At 45.1% G+C, this 12,835-nt stretch overlaps 1 protein-coding gene across 4 annotated transcripts in view; it reads left to right on the top strand.

The window, feature by feature from the left end:
- The window catches only part of SBNO2 (strawberry notch homolog 2), a 231,629-nt gene that overhangs the window by 140,817 nt on the left and 77,977 nt on the right, over positions 1-12,835 (top strand). The window contains exon 1 of one of the 4 annotated variants that reach the window (XM_021009041.2): positions 9,285-9,440. The exons of the other annotated variants lie outside the window; for them this stretch is intronic. Coding sequence (XP_020864700.1) covers positions 9,381-9,440 — 60 coding nt within the window. The 5' untranslated portion in view covers positions 9,285-9,380. Of the gene's footprint in view, positions 1-9,284; positions 9,441-12,835 lie in introns of those variants that run through there. 4 annotated transcript variants of the gene reach the window in all.

The raw sequence follows: 12,835 nt of genomic DNA, 5'->3' as shown, positions 1-12,835 counted from the left end.
AGTAGAGGCGAGCATCTTGAGCCTGTCGATTTGGGAATTGGAAGGGGAAGAAGCTCCAGCCTTGGAGTCAGCTAGGCCTCAGGGCAGATGTGTAGGGGGAGGTTCTGGGTTAGTTAGTTACTTATAGTGTGTGCCTCATAGAGTTGGTGAGAAGCTCAGATGAGTAATAGATGTAAATTGCTTTGTAGAAACTGGAGCAGTGTGCCAGGGATTCCTGCATGGGGCGGGAGGTTGGGTCAGATGCCTTCTGACGTGTCTTCCAGATCCAGTTCAAGCATTTTAAGTTCCATCCCCTCCACCCCACCTTTGGCTTGCTCCAGGCCGCCTTCCACACAGGGGCAGCCTCTGAGTCTGGAAGGAGGAGCTGGACGCTGTCAGCAGCCCCAGCGTGCGGTAGATAGTAGACGTGCCTCTACTCAGACCCAGGGATCTCTAGTGCCAGAGATCAACTAATGCCCTGTGGTTAGGATAGGGGGAGGGGGTGCAGACCATCTAGCAATCTCCCAGAAAGATTCAGGCTTATGACAAAGTAGGGGCTAAGTATGAATTGATGAGGAGGTAAGAAAACATGATGAGCGGCTAGGTGGGGGCTTTACTCCTCCTCTGCTGTGGAGTCCGCTCTTTTAACATTATAGTTCTCGTTCTTAACACCTCCCTCAGCACCAGTCCCCTCAATACTGTATGGCAGAAGAGAAAACCAGCGTGGGGAGGGGAGCTGGAAAACCATGCCAGAGGAGGATCAGGGGAAGAGTCAGGGCTGTGTAACCCAGTAAAGAGAAGGAGATGAGCGTGCTCTTTGAGGGTTGGAAGGGCTGTCATGTGTAAGAGGGGACAGTCTTGTTTGGTGTGGCCGTGGAGGGCAGCAGTTGGAAATGTGGGGAAATTACAGGGAGGCTGATTTCAGCTCAGTGGAAAAGAAAATGAGCTCCTAATCTCTGGACGTATGTGAGCACAGGCCACGTGGTCACTTGCTTTAGTTGTTGCAAAGTGTGGCTGGCTCTTAGGACCAGATGAGCTAGAAGTTCCTTTTTCCCTTTATATCATCGTGGTCCTTTGCATTGGCTTCGTGGCAGTTAAAGATGGCATCGTCTGTCAAACGCTGAGATCAGATGTGATTTTCTCTGTTTCTCTTTTAAGGCCCTTCACAACCCTACCGCGACCACCGGCCTTTCCACTAGACGTTGCTTCCTCCCACACACGCTCTTCGATCTAGCCCAACGGACCTTCTGTCCATTGCTCACCTGCAGTGCTCCTCTTCCTGTCTCCACACCTTTGTCCTAGCTGTCTTCCAGGTCTGGGGTACACTCCCTCCTTGTTCTCACCTCATAGAGTCCTGATTCTTTCCCCATTGATCCTAAGATAGTAGAAGCTTGTCCTTGAAACCGCCCTGGCTTGGTAGAGCTTGGTGGAGCTTGCCTTCCCCTTGCCTGGTCTTCAGGGCACCAGGGTCACCTCCATACCACAGTCAGACGTCAGAGGAGTGCACCAATGCAGCCCTCTTTTTTGTCCCCCCTACTTTGAGGAAAAAAAAAACCCAAGAGGTTTCTCTCAAAGGTTTACAATACCGGGTTGATATTAATGTTTTGCTGAATAAGAGGTCACATTGGATCTCTTGTAGGAACCTGCATGCAGCAGTTGTAGTTATTCCAAGCGATCTCCCTGATGCAAAACCCTGTCCACATAGAAAACAGAGCCTTTGTCCTTCAAATGAGGTTTATTTGAGAGGAGGGAAGTGCAAACAAACTTATAACTATACCCCCCCAAAAAAAATTGTAAAAAATTGTTTTGGTAGATCTGTGTTTTCATTCATGTGGGTATTACTGATACTGGTGGCAATCCAATCACACTTTTTCATTCATGTGATTCTTGTCCACGTCTTTCCTTAAATGAGCCACACTGGAGGCCCTTCCTCTTAGTCTTTTGATTTTTTAAAAATATTTCATGGACCAGTGAGGTACTCATTTGGGCTCGTAGTATTCCTTGCCACCTTGCCCTGTCAGGGACAGAACTTGTAGTAGGGATTCAAGAACAGAAACAAAGTGGTCTCTGCCCTCGAAGAGCTTGTGAATGTGATGTGCACTGGAATGGCCATTCCACAGACTTGATCTATCAGTGTCGATCTCCGTCTCGAGCAGGCACTGTCGATGGACAGCAAGCTGGATCCAGAATTCAGGAGGAGGAAGAGAATGAACTGGATTGAATTTGGGAAACTGTGTAATGCCTTCAGCAGTCCCTGAAACACAAGTCCTAGCTTGTTGACATCAGTATTGTTCCAGGGATGCTCTGTGTCTGGGAATCATAGAACACAGTCTGTGAAAAGTGAAAATTGCTAGTTGGCCCAAAGGACCATGAAGAGACACATGATGGTCACGAGTCATATGCGACATGTTGTCAACCCAGAAATGACAATAAAACATATCATTGTGAAGCACCGGACTGGAAAAGAACAGGGGCCAATCACAGAGGAACAGTCTATGTGTATTGTCTGTTGATCTTTCTGTGATTATGTCAGATTCAGAACAAGACACCCTACATAACAGGTACCCACAAGAGGCTTGACGGGAAGGCCCTGGCTGTGATCCTCCATCCATTAAAGGGAATGCCCACATTGATGAGATCATAGATTCTTCCAAGCGTTCCGATGGAAGCCACTGTTCTTGAACTGTCTAAATTTAGACCCATCTTTTCTGCTTCTTCTTCCCTGACAGAGCCTCCCTCACCTTATAGCTTAGATTGCTTATTGCTTTGAGCCCTTCACTACTGCATAAGACAGAATGGAAAACTGATTTTAGGAAGGGGATAGTAGCAAACCCTACTGTTGTGATATGTTCAAGGAAGTAAGCGCTTATTGGAATGAAGAGAGCAAGGTTAATTTCCAGCTGTCTCTTTGGCTTTTGGAGATGAGGATCAGGTTTGGTTGATATCCTTGAGAAGTTATCTCTGTCCTGTTTGTCTTCCAGTTGGCATAATAATAATAATATAATTTAAAAAAAAGAAGAAATAAAAGCTGTACATTACCAGGTTTGACTCTGTACCTTTGGAACTATAAAATGAACTATAACTGATATGGAAAGTACCTTAATAAAAACCTTTACAATATTAACAAAACATAGGGCCCATCATCCTGATAGAAAGAGGAATAATTCTTTACTTGGAAAGGAAAGGGGGCAGCTAGGTGGCACAGTAGATAGAGCACTGGCCCTGGATTCAGGAGGACCTGAGTTCGAATTTGGCCTCAGACACATAACACTTACTAGCTGTGTGACCTGGGCAAGTCACTTAACCCCATTGCCTAACCAAAAAAAAAGAAGATTGATAGACTTTCTTAGAGCACAATAGACAGGTAGAATGCTTGGTGAAATACTTTTGGAATAAGCAGGCATCATTTCATGTTGTTTCTTCAGTTGTTTCAGTTGTGAAACTCTCTGTGACCCCATGTGGGGTTCTCTTGGCAAAGATACTGGAGTGGTTTGCCATTTTCTTCTCCAGCTCATTTTATAGATGAGGAAACTGAGGCAAACAGTGTTAAGTGATTTACCCAGGGTCACACAATTAGTCAGTGTCTGAGGCTAGATTTGACGCCACGAAGATGAGTCTTCCTGGACCAGTAGTAAAGACTGATAACAAGTCCATGCCCTTGGATTGGTTAAATGTAACTAAAAGGGAGTTCCCTCCTAATGGTGCTGTGAAGCCACTAACATCCAAGAGTAGAATCAAAAGTCCTGCCACAAGCAGCGTTTATCTGACTGTAGCCAACGATGCATTGACAAGGAAACATTGAAAAAGTGACCACATCATGCAGATTTGTCATAAGGAGCTCAGACCTAGTGAGGAATGTAGATTATACAAGCAGCAGTGCGTGCTGCCAAAGTGCAGGACCTACTAAATGCCTCATGAGATGTGTCCTTTGGTTAGCATCATATGTGCCCCTCATGTACTCTGCAGTCCAGGGCTCCTGGCCTCCTGGCTGTTCCTCAGACACCACCCTGCATATCTCAGTTCTGAGCACTGTCCCTGACTGTCTTTCTCTCCCTCCTCCCCTCTCCCTCTAGCTTTCCTGGCTTCCTTCAAGTGCATTCCCTGCTAGACTACCCCCAGTTTAGGCTGCATGCATAGCTTATGCCTACAGAGCTGTTTGCCTGTTGTCTCCTTCATTAGATTCCTTGAGAACAGGATCTGGTGTTTACTCTTCTTTGTGTTCTCAGGCTTAGCGCAGTGCCCATCGCACTGTAGGTTCTTAATAAATGCTACATGACAGACTGGCATCAGAACATCTATCTTTTATGAACTCACGCGTGACAAGTCCTCATTCTTACAGACATAGGCCTCAATTGGACCATCATCAGAGAAACAAATCCAAGAATAGAATGAAAAGGCCCTCCACAGGCAACATTCCCATGAAATTAGCCGACTAAACTTGCCCCCAAGCACCTGGACATAACATGGATCAGTAAAAACTTAAGAATAACGTTTTGGGGGCACTTAGGTGGCGCAGTAAATAGAGCACAGCCCTGGAATCCAGAGGACCCGAGTTCAAATCTGGCGTCAGATTACTAGCCGTGTGACCCTGGGCAAGTCACTTAACCCCGATTGCCTCAAAAAGAAAAAAGCAAAAGAAAAACATTTTGATAGATAGTGCCACCCCAAATATTCATAATCTTCATTCTACATGGAATAAAAGGCTTTTGGTGTATAGAGATGTGGTCAGGGAGATAAAAATCACGTGGGAACAGGCCCAGAGGCTCATGTTATCCCTGCTCAGGCCTTTTTGCCTCCTTTAAGGAGCCTTCAGAAGGTAAGCTGATAACCTAATACTTTGACTCAACTTCCCAAAGCAGCTGTTTTCTCAACTATGCAGTAGTCCTCAGGATATTGAATAGAAAGGAATATTAGCAGGATGGTGACTTGCCCCAAGACTATTTCTTCTGAAATAGAAAAAAGGATGAGAAAAAAATTAAAATGTTTTGTAAAAAATTAAAGATGACTTCAGAAAAACCTGGAAAGACTTATATGGTCTGATGCTGAGTGAAGTGAGCAGCACCAAGAGAACGTTCTACACAATAACAGCCATGTTATGCAATGACTAATATTGTTAAACTGAACCCTTCTCAGCATTACGAGGATCTAAGACATCTCCAGAGGCCTCGGGATGGAAAATGCTGTCCACATCCAAAGAAAGAACTATGGAAATCGAATCGCTATCACTTATTTTTACCTTCTGTTGAGTTTTGTTTCCTATTTCTGTTGGTTCCTCCTATTGGTTTTAATTTTTACTTACAACTTCACTAATGTGAAAATATGTCTAATGGGTATGTAAATGTAAAGCCTATATCAGATTGTGTACCGTCTTGGGGAGGATGGTGGGGAGGAGGGGGGAGAAGAATTTTCAACTCAAAAGCATATGGAAAGGATTGTTGATAAATCAAAATAAATTAATAAAATTTTTTTAAAAAGAAAAAAATTAAAGATAAAAACTTTATAAAGAGTTTTTAAAATTTAAAAAGATTAAAAATTAACGGTTTTTCTCATCCCCTTAAAAAGGATGAGAAAAATGCTAATAACAACGATAAAAAATAAATTCCCATTTCGATAGCACTTTAAGGTTTGCAAAGCACTTCCCTCCAGATGCCTCTGTGGAATTAGGTCATAACTGTGTTATCTCTGTTTTAATAGTGTAGGTAATAGGTTTAGAGAGGTGAGATGATTTGTCCACATCTACGCAACAACAATTGACTTCCAAGTTTGCCAAGCTATTTTTTTTAACTTAGTTGTTCTTCACAACTCTTTTAGCCTCAGCTTCCTCGTCCATAAAAGAGTGCAATCACTTGCCCATAATGACACGACTAGTAAGTTGGGGTCCTGGGATTTGAACCCAAGGCTTCTGACTCCTAAGTCCAGTAATCAGTTTCACTGATGCTCTGCTATGGACAGAGCTATTCTTCCCAAAGGTCTGGGTTACATACCTACCCAAGGGGGTGTCACACATGTCAGGATCTTTCTTGAATCATAGAATCCAGGAATTAGATGGGACCTTGGGTCAGAGAGTTTATAGTCAATGCATTACTAGAACCAGACCCTTTCCTAAAGCATCCCTGGCAGTGATCATCCCACTTACATTCAGATATTTTTGGTGATAGGGAAGCTGTTGAGATGACTTGATCCATATTTAGGGACCCCATTGATTAGGAAGTTTTCCCTTATTTTTATCTGAAATCTGCTCCCTATAACTTTCTTTAAAAAAAAATTTTTTTTTTGAACTTTGCAGTCATCAACAGAAACAGATATTTTAGGATGCAGAAAAAAAAATTCTGAATTTCTCGCATGGTTTTTTAAAGTGTGTATTAAACTTAACAAAGTAGTAACAAAATCACCCCATTTGTATTCTTTTTATTTTCTGCATTTTCCCTTTGTGAGGGGAGCTAGATTTCATGACTTCTGATACCCTCTCATCCTAAAAGATTTTCATTCTATGACTGGAGTTTTTTTTTTTTTGAAATAAGGTTGATTTCTGACTGCCTGGGGTCCTCATTTATAGCTTCAGAACTTATGGGTGTTGGTACTCAGCGTTTCCTAGACTTTGGGGAGGATAAAAATCTGTGTGGACTATCATAAGCATTATATAAATGTTAGTTACCACTACTAGTACTATTGCTACCACTCTGGGGCCAGGCAGAACAGAGCTGATTTCAGTGTTTTTTAAAATATCTTCTTGGTGTTCTTCTCTTTGTCTTTAAAATGTTTTGCATCTCTTGCTGCAAGCTAATTCTACCCTCCCCAAATAATGCTCCCTTAGAGCAAGTGAGTATAGTCAAGCCAAAAAAAAATGGTAACCTAATGATCATATCTGCAAATTGACGTCTCGTTCTGCACCTCCAGCTCCTCCCTTCTGCCAGGCGGAGGAAGTCGTGCCTCATTATCAGTCTTCTAAATTCATGGCTGGTCACTGCTTTGATCCCAGTTATTGACATCTTTCAGAAGTGTTATCCTTTACATGTTAACGTCAACATGTCAGTTGTTCTGTTTCTGCCATTTTACTCTGCCTCAGTTCAAACTCAGTTCCTAGGTTTCTGTGAATCCGCCATGATCATTTCTTACATCACAGTCAGGAAACATTTATTAAGCACCTCCTGTGCCCCAGACACTGTAATATTCGAGCATATTCTTTCACCACAAGTTGTTCAGCCGCTCTCCAATCAAGAGGCCCCTATTGTGTTTCCATTTCTTCATCCCTACAAACAATCTTGCTTTAAGTCGTTTTTGTACTTACTGATCTTTTACCTCCTTGGGGTATCTACCTAGTGGGGCTTACTCTGGATCCCAGGGTATCTACATTTTAATGACTTTGGGGTGTGATTCCAGATTGCTGTTCAGAATGGTCAGGCCTTCTCACCTCCATCTGCTGTGCATTAGTGTAACTTTACCCCCTTCACCTAGAGAATGCAGTTCGTGGACATCAGTGACTGTTTCACTTGTGTCTTTGTGACTCAGGCTCCTAGTGCCGTACCTGGCACACAGCAGACACTTCATACTTACTGATTGATTGATTCTAATTCTTTCCCGTGGCAGTGAAGTCGCACAGTAAATAGAGCACCAGGCCTGAAGTCAGGAAATCATGAGTTCAGATCTAGTCGCTTGCTAGCTGTGTGGCCCTAGGCAGGTCACTTAATCTCTGCTTCCGTTTACTCATCTACAAAATCAGGATAATAATAGCGCCTACCTCCCAGGATTGTTGTGAGGATCCAAGTAATATAATAATTGTAAAGTGCTCAGCACAGTGCTGGGCAAATAGTAAGCATTATATAAATGTTAGTTACCACTGCTAGTACTATTACTACCACTCTGGGGCCAGGCAGAACAGAGCGGATATTTCTTACCCGTGAAAGCCTTTCAGATTCTAAAAGGCATTCATCAAATCTCTCCTACAGCTAAATATCTTGAGTTTCTTTGCTGTCCTGATTTTCCTCCCTCAAATATAGAATGAAGGCACTCCTTCCATGCCAGTGAGAAACTTCCTCTGGTTAACTTTTAATTTAACCTTTAGTTTCCTGAGTCCTGAGTCTACAAGAAGATGAGTTTGGTTGTAATGGGCAAGGTTTTAAGGAAAGACTGCCCAATCTTGAGGATGATTACTAAACACAGGAAAGCCTTCTCAGAAATGAGTCCTGTTCTGCCTCTAACTTGTCCTGTAACTCTAGTTAAGTCACTTCCCTTCACTGGGCCTTTGTGAGGCGAGCTAGATTGCATGACTTCTGATACCCTCTCATCCTAAAAGATTTTCATTCTATGACTGGAGTTCTTTTTTTTTTAATAAGGTTAATTTCTGCCTGGGGTCCTCATTTATAGCTTCAGAACTTATGGGTGTTGGTACTCAGCGTTACATAGACTTTGGGGAGGATAAAAACCTGTGTGGACTCTCAAATGAAAACACAATGCCATTTCCATTAGGGCTTCTGTGTTTCCAAAGTGCTTTCCTCACAACCATCCTTTGAGGTGGGAAGCAGAAGTATTATTTTATTTATTCATTTTAGTAACGAGGAACTGAGGTAACATCCTAGATGTTAAGTGACTTGCTCCAGGTCACATAGCTGGTAAATGCCAGCACCAAACCCTGAATGCAGGGATCTTGACTTCGGGACCAGTGTTCTTTCATCGGTGCCCTATTACCAAAGGCTGCCTACCCTAGAGCGTATTTCCAAACACCAGCCTCAAATAACTAGGAAGATTATTTCCATTTCAGACAAGGAATCGATGAAGGGCTTCCTAGTCCTGCCTTTAAGTCATTTATTCATCTGAGAAACAGTGCTCTGGACCTCATCATACACGTTGATGTTATCAGTCGTGGGATCCCTGGCCTCCTTGGGCCTTCCTGGAGGCCCTCAGGCAAACACTGGCTGGATGCTTGTCAGTTCTCTTATAGAGGGGCTCTTTTTCATACGGGAGTTGCACTAGATGGCCTCTGAGGGCCCTTCCAACTCCAAAATTGTGTGATTTGGTCAGGAAAAAGATCCTGAGAACTGGAATCTGAGCAGCCCTGGGCTTTGTGGTCCAAGAAGTCTTTCCTAGCTGCCCCAGAAGGCCCGGGGAGGAGGATGACTCCCTCCCATCCCCCCCGGCAGAAGCCACTGTGACAGCTGGCCTCCTCGAGTTCTCGGATGGCCAGCCCTCCTGACGGGAAGACAGACGTCTCTCGTGGCAGGCTGCCAGAGGAAGAAAAAAAAAATCAAGGTTTTTTTTTTTCCCCTTTGCTACCCCTTTATTGGCTACAGCAGGAGCAGCAGCTGCAGCTGAGTTGCAGGGCAGGCCCTGGCCTGGCACTGAGCTTGAACCTAAAGGGGTTTGTACTTTCTGACAGTTTCTCCTCTTCAGAGCTTTATGGAGTGATGGGAATGGAGAGGAGGGTAGCCCACAGCCTGCTTGCAGCTTTCTCAGCTTGGACCAAGGTAATGTGGTTACCTCCCTGAGCCCCAGTTCTGGCCATGCTGTTCTTGCTCACAAGAATACGAAGGAAAACTGAGGACAGCCCATATCGGACCATCCCATAAAAACGGCACCACATTCAGTGGGGCTGTGTTCAGTGGGATGGGTAGCTTCTGGTGCAGGGAAAGGAAGTTTGGCAAAGTTTCCTGGATGGTACTTTAGGGGACTTTTGTTAGGTGGTCTTTGTTCTACCAGCCCTAGCTGTCCTGGCCAATCCCAGGGGGCCTCCACAAAGCTGATCCAGCAGACTTCCTGACTTTAGAATTCTGAAACACATCTACCTTCGGTTTGGGTCCAAATGGGGGTTTTTCCTAATCGCTTTTCTTCCTCGGCTTCACGCTTAGCGTTTGCCATCGTGTCTGCGTCTGTTACAGAGGTGATCTGAGGGAGTGGAAAGAGTCCTAGACTTGGAGGCAAAAGCCCTGGCCGGTTTCAGCCTGCCAGCTTCGACCTTGCCTGGACATCTGGCCGTGGGCAAGGGATGGGTGGCCTCGCGGGAGGCAGATGCTGCCCACAAAGGCAGGAGGGGTGCTTTTGGCCAGCTCCTACAGGATGTGGTCACGCACTAAGAACTGACTTCCACAAAGGGGGAGAGAAGTGTTTGGCTGTCCAGGAACAGTGTGGTCTAGTGGAAATAGTGGTGGCTCTGGATGCACTGATGCCGAGTTCAAATCTCACCTCTGGTACTTTTTACCCACGTAACTTTAAGCAAATCACTTAACTTCCCTGGATCTCAGTTTCCTCATCTGTGAAATGAGAAGTTTGAGCTAGAAGGCCTTTGGGGTTCCTTCCAGGTCTAGATGTATGGTCCTGTGACCTCTCTGCAGTTATTTTAGTCATTTATAAAACAAAGATAATAGTACGTGGCCTGCCTCATGGGATTACTGTGGCGAATGCAGTACACGGTAGAATGGAAGCTTCTGGAGGACAGGAACTTGCTTGTTTTTGTGGCCCTGATGCTTTGCACACAGTAGGTGGGTACAAAATAAATATTTTTCATTGACTTTGTAATTATAAAGAAGGGTTTCTCCTTAGTCTGATTTTGATTTGGAATACCACGTACCTTGTGTTCTGTGTCCAAAGCCAGCTTTTCTATCGTTCAGCATGGGTTTTTGCCTGGAGAATTTTGAGCCTATCTAAAGGAGTCCATTTTCAGATCAGTATGGGGAGGTGAGAAAGGAGCAAGCATTTATCAAATGCTTACTGTGTGCCAGGCACTTTGCGAATATTATCTCATTTGAGCCTCATAGCAGTTCTGGGAGGAAGGTGCTATTATTGTTCCCGTTTTACAGAGGAGAAAAGCGAGGTGGGCAGGGGCTGAATAGCTTGCCTGAGAGTCACACAGCTCGTGAGCGTCTGAGGCCGGGCTTAAACTCCTGACTGGGCTCCCTGTGCTCTTTCCGCTGGGCCGCCACGCTGCCTAGCGAGGAACCGAGCAACAATGGGAATCCTGCTTTTGTAGTCAGTCAGCTGCTCGTTTGTGGAAGCGTTTGTGCCGAGGCTGGATTCCCCCTTGTTGGGGATGTGATAGAGGGTGTTCCTACTTCAGGTAGAGGTTACTGCAGCTGCTTGCAGAAATCTCTTCCAATCTCGATACTCCACAGTTCTGAGGACCTTCCTACGTGTTCCCACTTTGAAGCTTCCTTGGAGTAGGACTGTATGGCTAAGGGTGGGGCCCTGCATGGGCCCAGCCCCAGGAAAGTAGAATGACTCATCTCTGAGAATCATCGTATTATTGGGGGAAGAGTTGTACGCTGGTATTGGTCCAACCCCCTCGTCTTACAGATGAGTGAAAGGCCTGAATTGGAATTACCCGGTTTATCCACTTCAGTCAGTCAGCAAGCATCTAGTAAGTGCCAGCTGTATACCAGGCACTGTGCTAAGTGCTGGGGATACAAAGAAAGGCAAGAGGCAGTCCCTGCTCTCTAGCAGATCACAGTTTAATGAGAAAGACAATTTCCAAACCACTATGTTCAGGGTGCATTGGGGATCATCTCAGGGGGAAGGCACAAAGATTAAGGAGGACTGGGAGAGGCTTCTTGCAGAAGGTGACACTTGAGCTAAGATTTGAAGGGAATTACTATCAACATATTTCTGTGGCTTTGGATGAGTCATTTCATTTCCCTGGTCTCGGTTTCCATCTCAGTAAAATGGCAGAGTAAGACCAGCTGGGTGGTGCAGTGGATGGAGTGCCAGTCCTGGAGTCAGGAAGACTTGAGTTCAAATCCAGCCCCAGATACTTCCTAGCTGTGTGACCCTGGGCAAGTCACTTCACCCTGTTTGCCTCAGTTTCCTCATCTGTAAAATAAGCTGAAGAAGGAAATAGTAAACCACTCCAGTATCTTTTCTAAGAAAACACCCAAAGGGGCTCACAAAGAGTCCATCACAACTGAGAAATGACTAAACAACAAGCCCAGATAATCCCTTTCACTTCAAAGACCCTAGACTTAGAAAATTCAGATTGGGACCTGGGGATATATGGCCAGTCTCCTGCTGCCCACATCTCTCTTTGCTCCCCACACCAGACAGATGCCCTTTTTGTCACTGAGTCATTCCCTTTTTGGCAGAGGGCAAAAGCAAGCTGCCCCGGGTGAAGCTTGACCTAGACTTTCCTTATCACATTTGTCTAGAACAGGGGTGGAGAACCTGCAGCCTCAAGGCCATATGTGGCCCTCTAGGTCCTTAAGTGTGGCCCTGTGACTGAATCCAAACTTCACACAACAGATCCACTTAATAAAAGGATTTGTTCAGTAAAACTCGGACTCAGAGGCCACACCCAAGGACCTAGAAGGCCACATGTGGCCTGGAGGCCGCAGTTTCCCCAGCCCTGCATCTAGAAAGTGACTTCAGAGTTAGCCTATCCTCAATAGGAGCCCAGGTGCTTCCTGCCTTCCCTAGAAGATTAGACAGGTGATCTAATTTGTAGGAAGGATTTAAAAAGATCACCATCCACAGAGACTTCGAGACTAGCTACGTAGTCAGACTCGTTCCTGTGTTTGTGATTTGGTGAGAGAAGAGGTGATACTGAGAGACCTGGGGAGGTACTTGTGGGATGCTCGGGCCAGGGTCTGTGGGCAGCTTTTGAGTCATTGAATGTTCAAGCCAGAGTGGCCTTAGAGGAGCTGTCTAGTCCATGCACCTGAAGGAACAGAGGCCAGGAGAGGAAGTATGGGGAGCAGTGTGAGTGTCACGGCAGGAGCTTTGGATTTGGCATTATAGGTGAGGAGGCCTCCTCTGACGCTTAGTTACCCAATCAGCTCTGAGAAGGTACTTTCCTCTAGCGGACCTCAGTTTCCTCAGCTACAAAATAACTGTCTCTAAGATCCCTTTCCAGTGTTAGAATTCTCTGATTTCATGT

The sequence above is a fragment of the Phascolarctos cinereus genome, unplaced genomic scaffold (genome assembly GCF_003287225.1).
Source record: "Phascolarctos cinereus isolate Bilbo 61053 unplaced genomic scaffold, phaCin_HiC Scaffold_4;HRSCAF=312, whole genome shotgun sequence".
Taxonomy (NCBI): domain Eukaryota; kingdom Metazoa; phylum Chordata; class Mammalia; order Diprotodontia; family Phascolarctidae; genus Phascolarctos; species Phascolarctos cinereus.
This window is presented reverse-complemented; position numbering and strand designations above follow the sequence as displayed.